General features: G+C 34.8%; 7 protein-coding genes across 7 annotated transcripts; 4 read left to right on the top strand and 3 right to left on the bottom strand.

The window, feature by feature from the left end:
* Positions 1-1,909: 1,909 nt before the first annotated feature.
* MONOS_9472c2 (uncharacterized protein) lies at positions 1,910-3,766 on the top strand (the record flags this gene model as incomplete). The annotated part of the gene is made up of 2 exons (XM_067879976.1): positions 1,910-2,335; positions 2,399-3,766. The coding sequence occupies 2 exons, from the start codon at positions 1,910-1,912 to the stop codon at positions 3,764-3,766; spliced, it is 1,794 nt and encodes a 597-aa protein (XP_067732946.1).
* A 1,789-nt stretch (positions 3,767-5,555) lies between these two features.
* MONOS_15033 (uncharacterized protein) lies at positions 5,556-7,723 on the bottom strand. Its single transcript, XM_067867883.1, has 4 exons — positions 7,648-7,723; positions 7,485-7,558; positions 6,925-7,418; positions 5,556-6,870 (listed from the first exon to the last, which is right to left on the bottom strand). Exons 2-4 carry the CDS (start codon positions 7,516-7,518, stop codon positions 6,106-6,108), a joined length of 1,293 nt encoding a protein of 430 aa, XP_067732945.1. The 5' UTR covers positions 7,519-7,558; positions 7,648-7,723; the 3' UTR covers positions 5,556-6,105.
* An 878-nt stretch (positions 7,724-8,601) lies between these two features.
* On the top strand, positions 8,602-8,979 carry MONOS_15032 (uncharacterized protein; the record flags this gene model as incomplete). Its single annotated transcript, XM_067867882.1, has 1 exon — positions 8,602-8,979. The coding sequence occupies one exon, from the start codon at positions 8,602-8,604 to the stop codon at positions 8,977-8,979; it is 378 nt and encodes a 125-aa protein (XP_067732944.1).
* Positions 8,980-9,623: 644 nt separating this feature from the next.
* On the top strand, positions 9,624-10,043 carry MONOS_15031 (uncharacterized protein; the record flags this gene model as incomplete). The annotated part of the gene is made up of 1 exon (XM_067867881.1): positions 9,624-10,043. One exon carries the CDS (start codon positions 9,624-9,626, stop codon positions 10,041-10,043), a length of 420 nt encoding a protein of 139 aa, XP_067732943.1.
* A 183-nt stretch (positions 10,044-10,226) lies between these two features.
* Positions 10,227-10,688, bottom strand: MONOS_15030 (uncharacterized protein; the record flags this gene model as incomplete). Its single annotated transcript, XM_067867880.1, has 2 exons — positions 10,227-10,399; positions 10,460-10,688. The coding sequence occupies 2 exons, from the start codon at positions 10,686-10,688 to the stop codon at positions 10,227-10,229; spliced, it is 402 nt and encodes a 133-aa protein (XP_067732942.1).
* A 1,311-nt stretch (positions 10,689-11,999) lies between these two features.
* On the bottom strand, positions 12,000-12,959 carry MONOS_15029 (uncharacterized protein; the record flags this gene model as incomplete). The annotated part of the gene is made up of 2 exons (XM_067867878.1): positions 12,000-12,606; positions 12,862-12,959. 2 exons carry the CDS (start codon positions 12,957-12,959, stop codon positions 12,000-12,002), a joined length of 705 nt encoding a protein of 234 aa, XP_067732941.1.
* A 3,500-nt stretch (positions 12,960-16,459) lies between these two features.
* MONOS_15028 (uncharacterized protein) lies at positions 16,460-16,750 on the top strand (the record flags this gene model as incomplete). Its single annotated transcript, XM_067867877.1, has 1 exon — positions 16,460-16,750. One exon carries the CDS (start codon positions 16,460-16,462, stop codon positions 16,748-16,750), a length of 291 nt encoding a protein of 96 aa, XP_067732940.1.
* Positions 16,751-18,980: the final 2,230 nt, after the last annotated feature.

Raw genomic sequence — 18,980 nt, 5'->3', positions numbered from 1 at the left:
TCGCTTCAAAAGAGGAAGGAGTATCTAATCACACAAGGAAAGCAACTTGATGCAAATGAAAATGTCATTATGTCATTAATTGAGAATCATAAGAAAATTGCGTCCAATCAACAATCTCACTTTCGTCTTTTGAAAAATAGCATATCGAAAGATGAAGCATTGCTTTTGTTCGACTTTAAAGAAAACTGGAATGTGCCTATTAAGCAAAACAGTATCAGCAAGGACTTCTACAACAAACAGGAGGTGTCTCATCTGTGCATCATTGTCTATCTGAGAAATAAAGAAAATAATATAGAAAAGCATGTTTTCAATTTTTTGTCAAACGTGATGTCACACGATTATCGTTTTGTAATCGACTGTCTCGATAACGTGTTGAGATTGAGTTTTCTGCAACAAAGAAAGACTTTTCATTTTATGTGTGACACTGGAACACACTTTCGAAATTCTTATCTTCTCCATTATCTCTTATCTGATTCTTCTCGCTTTGCGCGTGGAAAGCATTGCACACTTTCATTCTTTTGCGAGAAACACGGAAAGTGTGAATGCGACGGAGAATTCGGTTATTTGACAAGGTGCATCAACGACAACATTGACGGTGAAACAGAGTTGAATAATATTGATGACTTGATTGAGTTTTTTCAGAAATATTCTCTTAATGGAATGTCTCCTGAAACCAATTTGAATGAATCATCAAATTCTATAAGAAGATACTTTTTAAAGTTTGTTTTCTTTTCTTGTATTAATATAATGTTCATTTTTTTTTGATTACAATTTCAGATACATTCCAAGCAATATCATACTATGGAAGAAAATGGAAGTTCAGTCATTGAAAACGTATTTGTTTTACGAAAAACGAGGGAAGGAAATTCTTCGCTCTGTCTTTTCACCGAAAAACTCTGAAGGCGAATCAAGAATAGCATATAAGGAGTCGCGATCAAGAGACGAAAGGAAAAGAAAAAACAATGAATGTTTCAAGTCAAATCCTTCAAAGAACATAATTGGAAATCAAACACAAAATATGCTAAATAATAGAATTAATAATTGTTCAAATTTTTGTGATTGCAGTTTAGCTTCAAGCTTTGTACCTAATATTTGATTTTTCACTTTTTTTGATGAATCAAACTTTTGTTTTGAAAACAAAAATATTTTTCCAACAGGAATGTTTATTGCTCAAGCTCTAATTATTATGTTTTTGACATAATTTTGGGGTACTGCTTTTTGCATTGATGCAATGAAGTGGCTAGGCTGATTCCATCCTGGGATTGTGCTGTGACCGGTCCAGCACAATCCCTTGCAGGCTTTGGGGCCAGAATCAGCCTCCCAGGATAAACTTTCTGTTGGAATCATTTTTTGTTTCAAAACAAAAGTTTGATTTATTAGTCTTTTTTTAGTGAATGTCGACATTCACATAATTTTGAGAGTTCTCATTTATTTGTATTTTTTTTTCTCGTTTTTGATTTCAGCGAATATCAAACTTATTTCTTCTTATTTTCCTGTTTTTGAAAAATTCAAATCATGCACAATCAGGCTCTTGAACAAAGAACGAAAAAGAGGAAACAATAATCAGCAGCAGCATGTGAATTCTTCACTTCCATGGACAACAATTGGGCTTGGGCTGAAGCATCTTCCAAACGATTTCTTCAGTCAGATGTTTGTCGATGAGGTATCTGTGATTGATGAGGAAGTGGGATAAAGCACACTCACAGTGAGCGGGATGCATGAAGAAAAGAGTCGAGTGGTTGTGAAAGAGAGGATGAATTGCAGCAAAGAAATGATTGTGGAAACGACTGGGTAGCTGTATGTGCGATGGATTCGATTTGCTTTTGAAGAAGTGGAATCAACATCAACTCCACTTCCAACTGAACATTCATCATTCATGAAGATAAGTTCAGGAAAGACATCGATAAGCATGTGTTCATTTGAGGGAGAAAGCTCAGCTGAGAAGGAAATGGTGGAAGTGCCATTCATTCTGATATTTGTGGAAAGAGTGAAATGTGAAATCAGGAATGTGAGTGTTATGTGGCTTTCATTTTTGAGTGAAGCAGCCATGATTATGGAAGAGGATACTGAAGTGAGTGGATTGACGCTCAGAAATATTGAGGGAAGAAAAGACTGTATGAAGATCAGTGGAGCTGGGAATTCGAGAATGGATAATGGATGGATAAGAAGGGCGAATGGAAAAAATGAAGAAATGAAGAACAGAGAAGAAAGTGAATTCTCTATTTCAATTTTGTCGTCTTCGTTTGAGAACATCACATGTGTGGATGAGAGTGCAGGTGTAATTGATGTTGAAACGATAGAAGGAAATGTGGAGTTTTCGAACAGTTCGTTTGGTGTGTGTTCATCAAAAAGAAAGAAAGTGAAGATGATGTCTCTTTTGATGTGCAAAAATATTTAGATGAAGCAATGCTTGTTTGATGGAAAGGAAGAAAGAAAAAAGGAATTGAATGAGGAAGCGGATGTGTGCAAATGGAATGGATCAGTTGTTGAGGTGAAGGAGAGCTCAGGGGTGATGAGGGATACGAGTTTTGTGAACTGCTCTGATGGAGGTCTTTCTGTTTGTGGAGGAAATGAAAATATTGAGAAAGTTGAATTTGTAGATAACAATCCATCAATTGAAGGATATCCATCACTGAGAAGAAATGTCATTTGTTCAGACTCAGGGACATTGAATGTGATGAATTTGAAAGGAGGTGATGGATGGAAGGATAATTCTTCACTTTGGATGTTAAATGAAGGGTGCAGTTTTGAAGGGATTATTTCAGAGAGAGATTCATCATTCTTCATACCTGTATTGGAGAGTGTGGAAGCAAATGAAGAGGCAAATAGAATGAAACTGACATTCAAAGCGATGCTTCTTGTTCCATGCAATCTATCATTTTCAATTGTGAAGAGGAAGGGAGAAGAGATAGAGAATGAACATTATGATTTTGATTCAAATGGGTTTTTATCCGAAAGAGAAGCAGAAGGAAGCGTGGAAAAGGATCTCATCAACAGTTGTGGAGATGAAACAGAAGTAAGCGTGTGCATTTTGTTTGGAAACGCAGAGTCTTCTTCATCAACTCAATCATTTGTTCTGAAGAATGTGAGCGAAACAAAGGGAAATGGAAATGAAAGAATTGCTGAAGGAGGAAAGAAAGAAAGAACATTGTGGCCAATTATTGTAATTATCCTTGTAGTTATATTATTGATTGTTCTTATTGTATCAATAAAATTCATTGCTCGATGGAAGAAGGTTAAAAATGAAGCAGAAGATCTGAGAGAGATCGTGAATGACAACATCAGAAAAGATCCGAAGGCATTTGAGATGGTGACGATGGAGATGTCTCCCGAGGAGCAATGGAGGAGATCAGAAAGGGAGGCAGAGAAGAAGAATGATGAGAGGTTTAAGAAGAGGGTGTGTGCGAAAAGTTTGGGACATTCAGAATCATCAGAACATTTGCTGAGTGAGAGTTGTTCAACGGAATATATTTTGGGGAGAGATTCAGACAAGATTCCTGAATGGGCATTGGAAAAGGAGGAGGAGGAAGAGATAATGAAGAGAACACCATCTCCCTCTATTTCATCCACCTCAACCACTTCGACGATTGATTCAGATTCAACACTTGTTCGAGGGGAGTATTTGTGTCCAACAACTTCATCCAAGTTGAATCATGTGGATACAATAGCGTGGTTGTCTTCTCGTGAAGAGCTGATTGCAGATTTGAGGGATTCGTTGTCTATGCAACTTTTCATAAATAAACCAGATAAGGGAGCAGGTGATTGATGCTCTTCAGAAGATATTGCTGACAACTGTTTTGATCTTCCTTTTGAAAAATAATCCGATTCTTCTCTTTTCGAAATGTTGACGTTCTTCAATATGTGTAGAAAAAAATAGTTGACTTAAGATTGTTTTAATTTAGAAAGCAATCTTTTAAAACAGTGAATTTTCTGTATCACCAAATGATTCTTATGTGCATATTATTAAAAAATAATAATTATGAAGATTAATGCTTTTTTATATCTGCCTTCAATGAAAGATAATACTAACAAATGATCATTTTCTCTCTTTTTAATTAAATTAATAAAAAAGCAAAACAAATACATCATTCGAAACAAACTCAAACATTTTCATCCTTTTAGAAACTTCATTTTCATCAAATGCAAATCATGTGATTAACATTTCAATAGCTTTAACGTTTGCATTATATCTCTCAATTTCAGCTTTTTTCTTTCAGTTGATTTCATCAAATTTTACTCAAATATTTTTGATAATCAAATGAATGAAAAGGAATAGATAATGAGAAGAATAAAATTGTGAATTAACAGAAATCTCAATAAAATAAAATTTTATTAATTATTGATATATAATGTCACAAAATTTAAAACAGTTTTGGTTTCTGGTGAAAATAATAATAAAACAAGTGAATTGATGATATGGAAAATGAGGCAATACATATAATTTCTTGAAATCAGTGATATAATGAAGTGTGAAATGAGCTTCCAAATAGTTGAAATAAACATTTGAATGATGGAAAAAAGCAAATTTTATACAACGTTAAATCTATTCTCTCGTTTTTGATGGAATTAAAAATCATATTTGTGAAAAAAAGCCAATCAAAATTAAAAGTTTTATATTTTTTTGAATAAAATGAAATAGTGAATAATAAGTACACACTTGCAAAATTGGATATTAATGAACGTATTGCATGAGAAATTTCAGCACATAATTCAAGAGATATCAAAAAAATATAAATTCTGTTTCCACCATTTCACAAACTTTATTATGGTTAAAATGATCCATGCCAGAAAGAAATTTGGACCAACTTTCAATGAGTGATTTCAAAGAAAAGAAATAAATGTTTATATTACAAATAGATAATTTTTGTTTGTTTGAGATTGTTTTATTGAAAATGTTTTCAAAAAAAAAACACCCCCGAAAAAATTTATGATTTCAAAAATAATCACCCAATTGTTTTGTTAAAAATTCCTAGCCAGTAATATAAACAAATCGGAAGAGTAATTCCCAATCCAATCTTTATTTTGCCAAAAGATGTTCCTGTAAGAATGTTTTTTTTTTAATCTTGCATTTTGGACAAGCGTTAAAAAGACAATTCTTTTCATGATTAATTCATTGACAGCATCTGTGGACTCTGCACATTGAGAGGCTCAAAGCAATTATTTCTTTTTTGAACCACTACAACGTGCTGGTTTCGTCGTGAAAGAGTTTATTCAGCGAAGAAATGTTTTCTTCATCATGAAGATCTTGTTCACGTGCCTTGAGATCAAAAACAAATAAGAATTCTTAAGACAAAATTTTTTTATAAATTGTCTGTGAGAAATGGTTTTTTCATATTTTCATGTTCATAAAAGAATAAACTGAGTTTTTCAATTTGAATATGAGTGTTTATTTTTGAAATCATATATTTTTAAGGGGTGTTGATTTTTTAAAAATTGTTGATTATTCGAAAGTGATTATTAATTCAAAAGATAAATAGCATAATAATTGTTTTTCTACTCAAATGTTTTTAGTTAAATAAAAAAAAATTTGTTTTTAATAAGCCTTTTCACTTTTCAGTGTTCATATGTTAATATTCAAGAGATATTTTTGTACCGAAAATTTCGTTTGAAAAAATATGATTACAAAAATAATCACACATATACTTTTAATAATAATGATTTACTTGTAGAATAATTTTGATAAACATAATTATGCATTGTTTCGAAATAATCGGATCGAACTGATCTTAGTCACACCAAATGAATATCTTCTTCAGATTTTGTTTAAAAAAATGTGTTTATAAACAAAATAAATGAATAAATAAAAATTAAAATAAAAAAAAAAAATTAAAATTAGAATAGAAATTATTATCTTGAATTTCTATTCTATTCCTTTTCATCATAATTATGATATCAACATTGCAATTTGAAAGCAGAACAAGTTTGGAACTAAACGTGGATATTTTCATCAATGAAAAAATTTTTCACCATTTCATCAAAGTGAAGTGGAGTTAAAAAATTTTATATTTTACATAAAAAAATGAAAAAAATATGTTGAGTTGTGAAATCAAATCAAATAAAAAAAAACAAATTTTTGAATTACAAAATATGAAGTATTTTAATTTGTTAGACATTCACAAGATAATTAGAAAAATCAACTGATAATTCATATTGATAACGATATTTACTATAAAGAATACCAGATACTTCATGAAAGCTAATAACGATATCTTCGTATCCTTCTTCTTCCATCTTTTCAAAAATCTCCTTTTTCAAAGCTTTTCTTTTTTCTTCGTCAGTTGTGCGATCTTTCTTTTCTTTCAATCTTCTTGTAATATTATCAAAACACTCCAAGAACCCACTTGTTATTTCGTCATTCAACGTTGGTCGTTGAAACTCCTCCAAAACTGCATCAATTGCCTCTCCTTTCAATAAGTCTTCAATATGCGTGATTCTTCCTGCTGCTGCCATTAGTGGATATTTGCAAATCTTACTTATTTCTTCGTAATTATCCCTTGATGCTCTGAATAACATTGCAATGCTTTGGATAATCCCAGAATATTCTTCATTCATCAACAGACAAGAGCAAAAACTTCGATACAAAAAGCTGAGCCATCTTGTTATCGCAAGCTCTTCTTTCGTTTCTCTTCCTCTTTCTTCTTTTTTTCTCTTCCAATCCACACACTTTGCCAGCTCATCCAATTCTCTTGCTGCCTCTCTTCCGAAATGCAGCTCATTTACAATAACTTCCTCAAACTCTCTATTCCTGTATAATCGGAGAATAGAAAACTTCCAAGCAGATTGATAAGCAAATCGCGACAGATTGTGATGTTCCTGATGATATTGGATAATTTCTCTGCTTTCATGCAAATATAGTTCTTGTTCAACACACTTTGAAAAACGAGAAAGAAATCAACAAATCAACAAAAACAATTCTCTTTCTACCTCCCACTTATCAATAGAGCCCAATGTCACCAAAGCGATTTCCACTTTCTTTTTAGCTTCTTCGTTTTCTTCTTTATTCAGTGCAACTTTCAAAAGGCAAGACACGCCAGTTGAAAGAAATTCCTGAGAAATCCTCTTGTTCAATAAAATATAGCATTCACAAAGATCAACCCAAAGCTTTTCATTCTTCTCTTCTTTTTTCTTTTCTTCATCAATAATCATCTTCTCAAATCTTTTCTGCAACAAAGATCCTCCAAATCTTTCATTCCACACACCTTTCAGCACTCTGCAATGTCCAATATGCTTCAACACCAAAATTGCATTTTCCAAAGATATTTTCTTTTCTTCAATCATTTCGTGTATTTTGTAGAATATATCTGTTTTAAAAAAAGCATATAATTCTTCTTTATTCATTTCATCAATGACTCTTTTCATTTCTTCAATTATCTCTTTCTGCTCAATTTCGGCGCAATCTCCAAGCTCTGAAAGTAATCCTTCAATAAAAAAGAAAAGATAGAAACACAATCAACAAGAATTCAAAAGCAACCACAACTGCTTACCATTGAACTTTTTTGTGTTGTCCATGTCCTGCATTTTTTAAAGTTCATTGTGTTCAGAACGCAATGCAGTTTTGCTGTTCACATTGAAAACGCGAATGTTTGGGCAGAGGAAATTGGAGAAAAATATTAACACAAATGGAAATCAAAGTGCGTGCACTCACACCAGCATCTTTCGTATGTTATCTTTGGCAAGTAATTACAAAAAAAAAGATAAGTTTTGACTTTTTATTTTATTTGTTATGGATTCAATGATTGAAAAGCATTATTTGAACTGGAATATCAATTTGCAAAATGAAAGTTGACGAATGAATTCATACTGCGGAATTTAGAAATATTATTTCTTGAGGCAACATCAAGCAGTGATGGCAGTGCACAAATATTTAAATTCTGTCAGTTGATTTTTGGTAATTGGATGGACAAAAAAAACCCAACAATTTAATTCATAACACAAAAGACGTTGTGTATGTGCTTTTTATTGTTCTTTTGATTGTGAAGATATTTTCATCTGTATCCTCTCCAAAGTCGATATTCAGACAATTTATTTGAAAAAGTCAGTTTATTCGTTATTTTGAAAACAGGGAAGAACAAGCCAAATAATATCTTACAAATATATTAGAACATGAATGTATTTTATCATAAATATTTATGCTACTTATTTTTGACTCAGGATGTGCGATGGATAGAAAAACGATGAAAAATGAATTTTGATGAAGCGGTTATTCATGGGATTGGAAGATATTCAAAGCTAAAAAGGAAGAACGCCCAATCTCTCTGAAAAGGAAGCGATTTTTGAAGAGAGAGGAGATATTTTCAAACTCATTTGTTGGAGAGATTGGGGCAGATGACTGAAACAGGAGATTGGCAGCAGCTACAGCAGAACAAGGCACATTTCTTCGTATCGAAAGGAAAGAACATTGCTTTTATGGACTTAGGAGAGGGATGGAACTGGATTTGATTCCTTGATTTGAGAGCCACAAATACGAGTTAATCTGTCATTTTGGCGTTATACAGGCAGCTGGAGGCAAATGACAGGTTTAATGGATCCGAATCATTTTGCTATCGCCGTTGGAATTCCATCATTGAAGCGTTATCCACAAGAGCAGAGAACGTGGATGTTATGTTAAGGATATCCTCTTACAGAATATATCCGATACTTGAAATCTTAAGTGTTTCTTCGTCTTCAACAACACCATTGTCATCATCTTCACCTTCTTCACCTTCTTCGCCTTCTTCACCTTCTTCACCTTCTTCACCTTCTTCACCTTCTTCGCCTTCTTCACCTTCTTCACCTTCTTCGCCTTCTTCACCTTCTTCACCTTCTTCTTCTTCTTCTTCTTCATCTCCTTCATCTCCTTCATCTCATTCATCTTTTTCTTCACCTTCATCATCATCTTTTTCTTTCTATGTGTTTTGCTCAGATATATGTGTTAAAGAAAGAAACACTTTTTTTGGGATTCAAGAAATATTCATTTCATTCGAAAAATATTTTGAATGAAAATGTGCGCTTTTCGAAACAGGAGCCGGAGAGAGAAGAAGATAGTTGAAGAAGATGGAAAAGTGTGTGCATTTAAAAAAAGAAAAGAGAGAAAAGGGAATTGAAGAGAGAAAGAAGAGGAGGAAGAGGAAGAAGAAATAGAGGAAGAGGAAGAGGAAGAAGAAGAGGATGATGATTGTTATGAAACAGATGGTAAGACAGAACTCCTTCTCCCTCTGCTTCTCCCCTCGCCATATCCTTGTGAATCTTCTCAACGTTCTGCCCATTAGATCGAGGCAACCGAAAAGCAGATCTCTATTTTTTCATCATTCCTCCAAAACTGCATTGCAACAAGCTCTGCCAGCATCATCGCCATCCAAAACACCATCAGCTGCCCTTCTTTCTTTGGTGCCACCGGCTGTTCAGCTTCAAACAGCTTCTACCGGCTGCTTCAGCCCAATCCCCACCACTTCACCTCCACCTCTGCCAATACCCTCCCACAGGCATCATTAAAAGCATACACGCCTGGTTGTCCAGCACCTTCATCAGTTGCTCAAAATGTTGGCGTTTTCTCTCTTTTCAATCGGATTGTCCTCTGAAGGAAACAGAAGCGCTCTCAAATAATCTTCTTTGCACACACACACACACACACATCTAGATGGCTAATGAGCAGCATGAAGAAATCGTGGCAAAGACATGTCTCCAGCACAGATACGAAGGAAAAGGCAGAGAAAACAAAAGCAGCTTGGATGCATCACAGAAGATCCTCAACGACAACACAGGGTGTGTCTGTGGAGTCTGCCAATGGAACACACAGAAAAGAATTCGCCTCATCGAACACGATGACCAACCAGCCACCAACAATGGCGATGAAGGCGATGAAGACGATGAAGACGATGAAGACGATGAAGAGGAAGAAGTGGATGGGTCACCAGAACATGAGACATCATTCATTGAATTTATCTCCACTTTCTGCTTATCTTCTTTTGTCCTGTTATTATTCAGCAGAAACCCCAGAAACACAAACACATCAGCCACTCCCATCTTTGACTGCATCTTCTCAGACTCTCCAAATAACATCTTGATTTTCTTCTCCTCTGCCCTTTCAAGCACCGTGTTGAAGAACAAGAAGAACGAATGCCTCGTTTTTGTTGAACTCCTTCCTCTAAATCTTCCCAAACAGCCACATCTGTGCAAAGTTCAACAAGAAAAGCTTTTTCCCCTTGTGGATCATCATTTTTCAGACTGCTTTGTTCTTCTTCTGCTTCTCAGCCATCTTCTTGAACACCTCCTTCTTCTCGCTTATTGTCTATTGTTTCACTTTCGACAGCACCATCAGCATCTTCGCTTCCTTCTCCATCTCTCTCATCTCCTTCATCTCCTTCATCTCCTTCATCTCCTTCATCTCCTTCATCTCCTTCATCTCCTTCATCTCCTTCATCTTCATCATCAATATAACCATTTTCCCCCAAGTTCTTTTTTTCTCCACTCTTTCATTAACCCCAGACTTTCTTCTTCTTCTTCTTCTTCTTCTTCTTCTTCTTCTTCTTCTGCTTCTTCTTCTGCTTCATCTTTATCTTCCTCTTTTTCCTCTCACTTCCTGGTGGGTCAGAGCATCGATCTTCAAATGCATTTATGCCATTCACTTCTGCGAGCAGCCAAATTGAATCAAAAATTGTTTCATTTTCTTTCCTTTGTCTCTGCAGATCAATCGTTGAATGAGCCTTCATTCAATTTTTCATTCACAATTTTGATGATGAAAAAAGTTCTTCGAAACGAATATATTTCATTTCATTTCTATCGAATTCTTCTTCAGCACCTTTTATTATTATTATTATAATAATAATTATTATAAGTATTATTAGTATTATTATTAGTATTATTGGATGAAATTCGAAAAAGACATTTTTATTTGAATAAAGATAGTTTATTCGAATAAATAGCCTTTATTTCAAATACAGGCAGTTTATTCGAATAAACCATGTTTATTTGAAAACTGAGCACTTTATTTGAGTTATTTTTTATTATGGGATTTTTCGATCAAAATGCGAAATAATGCAAAACATTTTGATGTTTCAAAGATGTTTTAAAATGTGAATTGAATATTTTAATAACAATTTTCATTCATTTCACATTTCATTTTGCGAATTCACTTTAAAAATCTGAAAAATCGGATAATAAAAATATGTTTGCTCCTTTTAAAAATTGTTAAAAATTTTAAGAATAGTTTTCCTGAAAGAAATATTTTTTATTGATAAAACGAAACATACGACAAACAACTGACTTTAATATGTGTTCAAAAGCACGTTTGTGAACATAAGTTCAAATGAACTTATTGAGAAAAAAGTTAATTCTTTAATGAAAAATGAAAATTCAATAAGTGTCATTAAAACGGAGGTGTTGAATTCTGTAGAATAGCTGGGAAAACTCTGATATATTCAACAAAATGAGTTTTTTCTCATTTTTTCTTATGCTATTCAGAAATTAAGGGAATGTGAAATGACGTGTTCTCTAGCACCTGTATCCCTCCAAACGGCTTCGATATCCTGGGGTGCGGTTCAGACATACGTCTTTGAGCATCGTTCTGGTGATGCATGCTGAACATTAATTCAGGTTCAGCAGGCAAGACGCTTGCTTTCGAGGAATCGGAGCTTGTCCAAAACGGGTTTGACCTAAAATTTTTATCAGTTTCCTCCAGCAGCTCTGAAAAGGCGATATTATAATTTTCTTCAGTCGCACTCGTTGGAACCCACCATTGTACTGTCCTAATCACAGATATACAGAGCTTCATCTGTACTGAATATTCTGTTGTCAAAAATTCCTTTCTTCGTAACTCCGACTCATGTCTTCCTCCACATCTCGAGATCGACTTCTGCTTGATAGCAAGACGTTTGCTCCAGCAAGCTCTCCTCAGGTTGAAGGCGCACTTGTCCGTGCTGAAGGATGCAGCGTACAGACGGAAGGATGCGTGTCTATGCTTTTGCTCCCTCTTTATCTCTCCTGCGCATCTGAAGATCTGTGGAGATGAACGCAAGTGTATTTTAAGAGAGCTGAACCTTGGATTGTGATGAAAGTGAACTGATTGGAGTGATTCTTCCAAGCGAACACCATTTGAGTGCAGCTTTGTGAGAGTTTAACAACGGATGGAACAATAACAAAGCAGACAGAAGAAATGTTCTGTATGCGAAGAGCACAGAAGAAGATCCAGCCATGCAGCCATTCCTTTTCGAGTCAGTCACCTTTGCGAATAAAGATGCAGCAAATGGCATGTGCATATATGTGGACTGCTTTAATATCAGTGCGAATGTCACCTCAGCCATCTTCAACTTCCCATACGAACTGTTTTTCAATGATCCGCATGAGTTTGTAGGGAGCGACCAAACATTTTGAGATGCTGACCTGTTCTGCTTCCTTATTTCGTACTCATCCAGTGAGATCCACCTGTCGGATGCCGGATTCGACATTGCCCGGTGTGGATCGCCGAACGATCCCTGCCGATCCTTTGTGACTGGCTTCGAGCACATCGACGCCTCGGCTGCACACAAAACGATCAGCATCGGCTGCTCAACAGCCATCAGCCGTCCCGCCGACTTGTCGAACTTCACCTGCCAGTCGTTGCCCAGCGAGGAAGCAGCGCGGTCAGTGCTGCTGTTCCAGGAAGATAGCTAGAGATCCAACCCATTTCTCCTGAACAGCTGAAGCCTCTCCCTGTCAGGGATCTCCCTCCAAGTTGTCAATGTGTTCAGCAACGAAGCCAGTGCAATCATCCTCAGCAAGCAGGGTTCATTGGCTCTGGACAAGTGTGCTTTTGAGCCACACACAAGTGTCGCTGAGTTTGGTGCTTATTCCTTTGCTGTTGTGGAAGCGGGAAGTCTCACCTGCACACAGTTTGAGTCGACAAACGCCCATTTCCTGTGCTCGATGTTTCTGCTGCATGCAGGATCAGCAGGCACATTCGATGCCATCCACATTTCTTCATGCAGCCTGTCCAACTGCTCCATTTTCGAAGCAGCAAGCAGTTCTAACAGCTCTCTCAATCACCCTTCATCAATTACCATCTTCAGATCGGCTTAGGCAGGTATTTTGCAAACAGCGAACAAGTCGTCTGTTATTTGGAGCAGGGAAGAAGGTGAGGTGGAAGTTGTTGTGAACAAGACAAATGTGTAGGTGTGTGTCGAGCAGTGCAGAAAATGGCGGTTCTGTGAATAATAATTTGAGCAGCTAATAACGGGTAAAATATAACATCTCTGTACTGATCCGGTGGATGAATTTCACTGGAACGAGAATGAGTGGCTGGGTGTATTAGAAAACAAAGTTGACAGAAAAATAACTCATGATATTGAGTGGATAAAATGCAAAAGCTATGCTAAAAAAAATGAAATATATTTTCGCAATGAAAAAAAAATGAATCAAAGTAAATAAACAATTGACACATCCATATTTTTATCAAAAGAAGTTTTCAAACTATTATTCATGTCGAATTGTTCGAAATATTTGAAGATAAAGAAATATATTTATTTTCCAATGGACTTTATTTATTCGTGTAAACATTGAAACATAAAAGAAATTGCATTGTTAACCATCCGGCAATTGGACGAGCATGCTAATATGCAAACGGCTTTTTTGTTAAATAACTATCATAATCGAAAAATTAAGGATAATAATTACAAAAAATCATAATCGAAAAATGAAGATTGTGAAACAAGATAAACGCAAAATAAAGAAGAATATATTAAAATACATTATCAGTCAGTTTGGTGAATAACCTTTTCAACATGAAATATTCGTTCTAATGTGAAAAGAAGAAGAAATAGAAATTTTCATGAAACATTCCAACTTATGTTGTGATCAAAGTTGTTTAAGAAGATTATTCAATAAAAAACCTCAAATTTTGTGATTAAAAATGCTAATAAAGAAATGAATCATGAAAATTATAAATTAATAATCTTCATAAAACAATATTTCTCCAAATTTCACGAAAAAAATGTTTGATCACTTGTTTTTAATTATTTATAAATTGTGAATAACGCATGAAAAACATCGAAAACTTGCACAATATTTTTATTATCATATCTCTAAAATTTTTATTCGAATCTTTCATGGTTGATTCGAGAAAGCAGACGTTTATTTGAATAAACTGCCTCTCATTCAATTATAAGGGGTTTTATTCGAATAAAGTCAGATCATTCGAATTAAAACTTTTTATTCGCATTTCATCCATTATTATTATTATTATTATTATTATTATTATTATTATTATTATTATTATTATTATTATTATTATTATTATTATTATTAGATGAAATTTGAATAAACTCCTTCAATTCAAATGAATTGGCTTTATTCAAATAAAGTGAGTTTATTTTAAATGAAGTTGGTTTATTTTTAAATGAAGCATTTTTATTCAAATTAACACTGAAATCCATCCTGGAAAAGTATTAAAAAATTATATAACATTTTTCAAAATTGCTAATTGGTTCATTTGGTGTTGTTTTTTAAAGTATTTATAACCCAATTATTACAACATTTTTGATCTTTTTGTCTTTTATTGGAAATGTGCAAAATTGCAAAAAAAAAAATGAGCTTCAAATACAAAATAAATAAAAATTTTGTGAGTTGACAATTTGTTTCGCTTATATTTTTGTGTTTATTTTGAAAAAAAGCACAAATGATACGATTTTCATTAGGATAAAAATGTTGAGAGGAAAAGTGAAATGCTCCGAACAGTTTCATTGTCTAAAACATAAATAACTGTAAAAATGCACTTAATGCAATTTGGAAGCTTATGAACAAGCCTTTGTTTTCTTCTTTTTCTTCTTCATATCTCCATTCTTTTTGCATTATTTTCTCTCTCATCCTCCATACTTGTCACCACATCGATAGTGTTATCCTCCCCAATCCCAACAGCCCATCAACTTCTCTTTCTGCCTTCAACACTTCCTTTCTCAACCAAACACGTTCTTCTCCAAATGCCCCTGTGGTTCATGTTGCAACAGAATCTCAAAGAAATTAATTTAGTCGATTATCCTTTTCTGATTTGAATAGCTATCTCTTTGAATGGTGCAAATGGAATGACTCAAATTGCGGAAGTGATCACGGAGGTGCTCTGAAAGTCAACTGCACAAATGCAAATCTCGAAATCGCTTCTTGTTCATTTCACAATTGTTCAACCACATTAAATGGATGTTGTGGTGGAGCGATATTCCGCATATATTTGTTAAATATCAACATTGAAAAATCCAATTTCACAAGTTGATATGCTTTGCATGGAGGAGCTTCAGAAATAATATATCCTCAATCCAATTCTGATTGGTCATTCTCAGAAAATTGTGTGGAAAGTCGTTCAATAACAAGAAGTGTTGGAACTGAGTGGTATTTTGGTCTCAATAACATGTAATCAGATGATCAATTCCTGTTTTCGAAATGAATCAGTTTTGCAAATACTGGTGGTGATGCTGCTGGTGCAGTCACATTTAATTATCCTCCACCAGTAATACCTCTTCAATATTTGCTCCAAGAGTGCCAGTTCATCAACAACAAATTGACAAGCACTTCAACTTCCTATGGTGGTGCAAATATTCATTGCACCAGAATAAATGATTAGATGAGCGGATTCAAATTCATCTCTTTCTGTTTCTTCGATAACAACAACGCTCTTGTGGCAGATGGAATAATGTTTTCTTCAGTGGTAATTCCTTCACTTAATCCCCATTTGAAGAATGCAGATCATCAATTCCAACGAAAAGAGTTTGAAATATCGGAACTTTTGGAAAAGAGATTACCAACATTTGCTCCCTTTCATCTCTTCTCCCTTTTTTCCTTCAAATAAATTCCATACACCATATTCCCACAGACTTTTCTTTCTTTTCTTCTTTGCCTTTTCTTCCTATTTCTACCGTTTCTCCTCTGAATATTTCAAATCTTCCTTTGATGATGCTTAATTTACGCATCCACTCCTCTCCTGGATCTCATAAATCCATCTCATTATTTCTTCCTTCTGCTTTTGTAATTCATATTCATTAATAATTTACTTCAAATCCTCTTTTTCTTTATCTTTATCCTCTTCTGCTCCACCTTTTTCAGCTTGCTCTCTTTCCTCCAGTATTGACAGCGTAATCGCTGCATGTTGGAGAACTTCATCTTTTATCCTCCATCCTCAGCCCCACAGCCTCCGGCCCCTTCTGCACAATCTCCCCCACTTTTCACGCTGTAACCCCTCGCCCCATCACTTCGTAATCCTGCTTCACCACCAAACATTACATCTGAGACGATCACCATATCTGCATTGAAGGGTCAAACAGATCGAAGATTGACGGGAACACATTCACATCTGCCGCTGCAAAGATCCGCTTGCTCCCCAACTTCGTGCCCACCGACGCTGCAAGCGACGGAAGCGGGGCGACCAGCGGAACCAAAAGCATCGCTGAAAGCGCCACATCGTACGCACACACAACACCCCCATACAGCACTCTCCGCCGAGCCACAACATATCCATGAGCGTATGTTGCTCCCTCAGTTACGACTTCTTGTGATTTTCATACACCCCAGCTGCCTCTCGATATCGTCCATCGCTCCAGCCGACTTGTTTGACGCCGCCACCGCAGATGCATCCGAATGGTCAATCGCAGGTGCTGATGATGGCTTATCATCTCCTGTCACTTTCTTCTCTTCGCTTCTCCGCCTCCGAAATGTCGAAGTTGATCAGCGTGCCGTTCCTGTTGAAGAAGACGAAGGCGCTGAGCGAAGAGACGACTGCTGCGCTGCCCCTGCCACAAGAAGCTTTTTGAAATAGGCTTTCGTGTCGTACAGCAGCTCCATTGGATCCACAAACACAGCATCCACATTCGGATCAGAAAGATCAACCAGCCGCGAAAGATCGCCATTCTCGAGTGATGGAAACAGATGGAACAGGGTTTCTTAAAAAGTTGTGTTGAAATTAGAAGATGAAGAAGTTATGCTTATGATGACTGAATAATCGTTCTGGTCTAACATCAGATGAATAAAATGTGGAATATGTGAAAAGATCAATTCAGAAATGGAAAATGTTGTAGTTGCTGTCATCTGCTCATTTTGTTGATTCGAACAAAAATCCCACAGAGGCCATGAGGCATCAGACAGATTCCACAGAATGCTTGCTATGTTATCCGCAAAAGATGAAGTCTGCTAAGCTCCAATTCCAGATGAAAAGCAGGTTCACAAGCTTTAAGTTGGTTTTCTTGCCTGTCTTCATTTGCCATTTGTTTAAATACTCATTATCATTTTCAGAATAAAACATCATTACCAAGGTCGGTCGCTTTGCTTCCTTTTCATTTCTCTTGTTACCTCTGACACAGATGCAAAAATCGAAGATATTCTATCAGACGAAATGAATGATGAAGCAGTCGAAGAATTTGTGTGATTAGGCTTCAATTCATTGAAGAAAAAGTCGGCCAACGAGTTGAATGAGTCGATTAGCTATTGATTGTGAAGATGAATATTAAAAAACTATTTACAGAGAAATTCAATGGAATCCTTTTCTTCATGCTTGTGTCTTTTGCTTCTGTGACTTTATTTTTTGGAACAGTAACCAGTGAATCCTTCAAACGTCCGGAGTGCCTTTTTTCCTCTTGCCAACAAAAATAGAAAACATATGACAATTCATTTCTGTTTCTTCCTTTCCTCTTTTTCCTCTTTCATTTCCTTTGTTTCGATCAAAACATCTTTCAACTTTAACATTTCATCATTAAGATCAAATGACATGTGTTTTGTGCTATCTTGCTGCACTCTCAATCTTTGGATATCTCCCTTTTTTCATCTGCCTTTCTTTCATTCATAAATTATTTCTTCACTTTTCCTCATCTTGGAGCAAATGGATTTCTTCCTTTTCAAAGCAACAAAGTATATCTCTCTGTGTTGCTCATTCTTTTTGTTCTGCATTTTTCATTTTGAAGCCTTAATTTAAACACGAACGTGCAAATGATGTATTTCAATAAATTCAACATCTTTCAAAAACAAACATTCTATACAAACATAAAGCATTATTTCTCGTTCGTATCTGCATATTTCAAGATCAACACTGCATCAATGCGCCAAGAAGGCACAATTTAACTATTAATCTTTATTTAACATTCCATCAAGAATTTGCGTATAAAAGTAAATTATCATCCGCTTTAAAAGAAATTGTTAGCTCCATGCATTTCGCTTGCATAATGATCAATTGTTGTGTTAGCCAAATATCGAACATTTGTAATAAAGCATTTCCATATTTTTATTATTTTTCGTTTTTTACAATTTCACATAGTTAGAAAAAAGTCAAAAATTGTTTCTAATTAATGTTTTTATAAAGTTTGCATGTTTGGAATTTCTTTAAAATGCATAATAACCAATGTGTTCATTTTTTTGAATTTCAGAAAAAAGAAATCATCTTTTCACTTTTTCACAAAAGTTAAAAACACATAAAAATAATTTTTATCTAACATTCAAATTATAATGTTCATTATTCTGTTCTTCATGAATACATAACAAAACAGAAACTCAAATGAAGTTGGGAATCGTTGAGTGAAGTGAGTTTATTTGAATAAAGTGTGCCTTATTCAAATAAACTTATATTTTTTTCGAATAAAATGAAGTTATTCGAATTGAAATTTCTTATTCAAATTTCATCCATTATTATTATTATTATTATTATTATTTGTTTGTTTGTTTGTTTCTTCTTCTTTTCAGTTGTCCAAGTGGATGAATGGCATTCATCTTTCCCTTCTCTTCTGCCACACACACACACTCACTCACTCAACTCTTGTTGTGGCTGTTCCAAATGAATTCATCCCTGAAGAGATTTGAAATGTGAATGAAAAATAAAAAAGAAATGAATTGGTGAAAAGAAATGACTGAACTCAATTTTAAGAGTGTTTCTGAGAGTTTAGGTGCAAAAGCAAAAGAGCAGAAAATTGAAGACTCATCATTAATTCACAGGTTTGCTATTTTTCACAACTTGGCTTTTCATTTTCATTCACTTATAATTTGTAAAATGATAGTCAAAAAAA

Source organism: Monocercomonoides exilis (genome assembly GCF_001643675.1).
Source record: "Monocercomonoides exilis strain PA203 chromosome Unknown scaffold8-1962414, whole genome shotgun sequence".
Lineage (NCBI taxonomy): Eukaryota > Preaxostyla > Oxymonadida > Polymastigidae > Monocercomonoides > Monocercomonoides exilis.
This window is presented reverse-complemented; position numbering and strand designations above follow the sequence as displayed.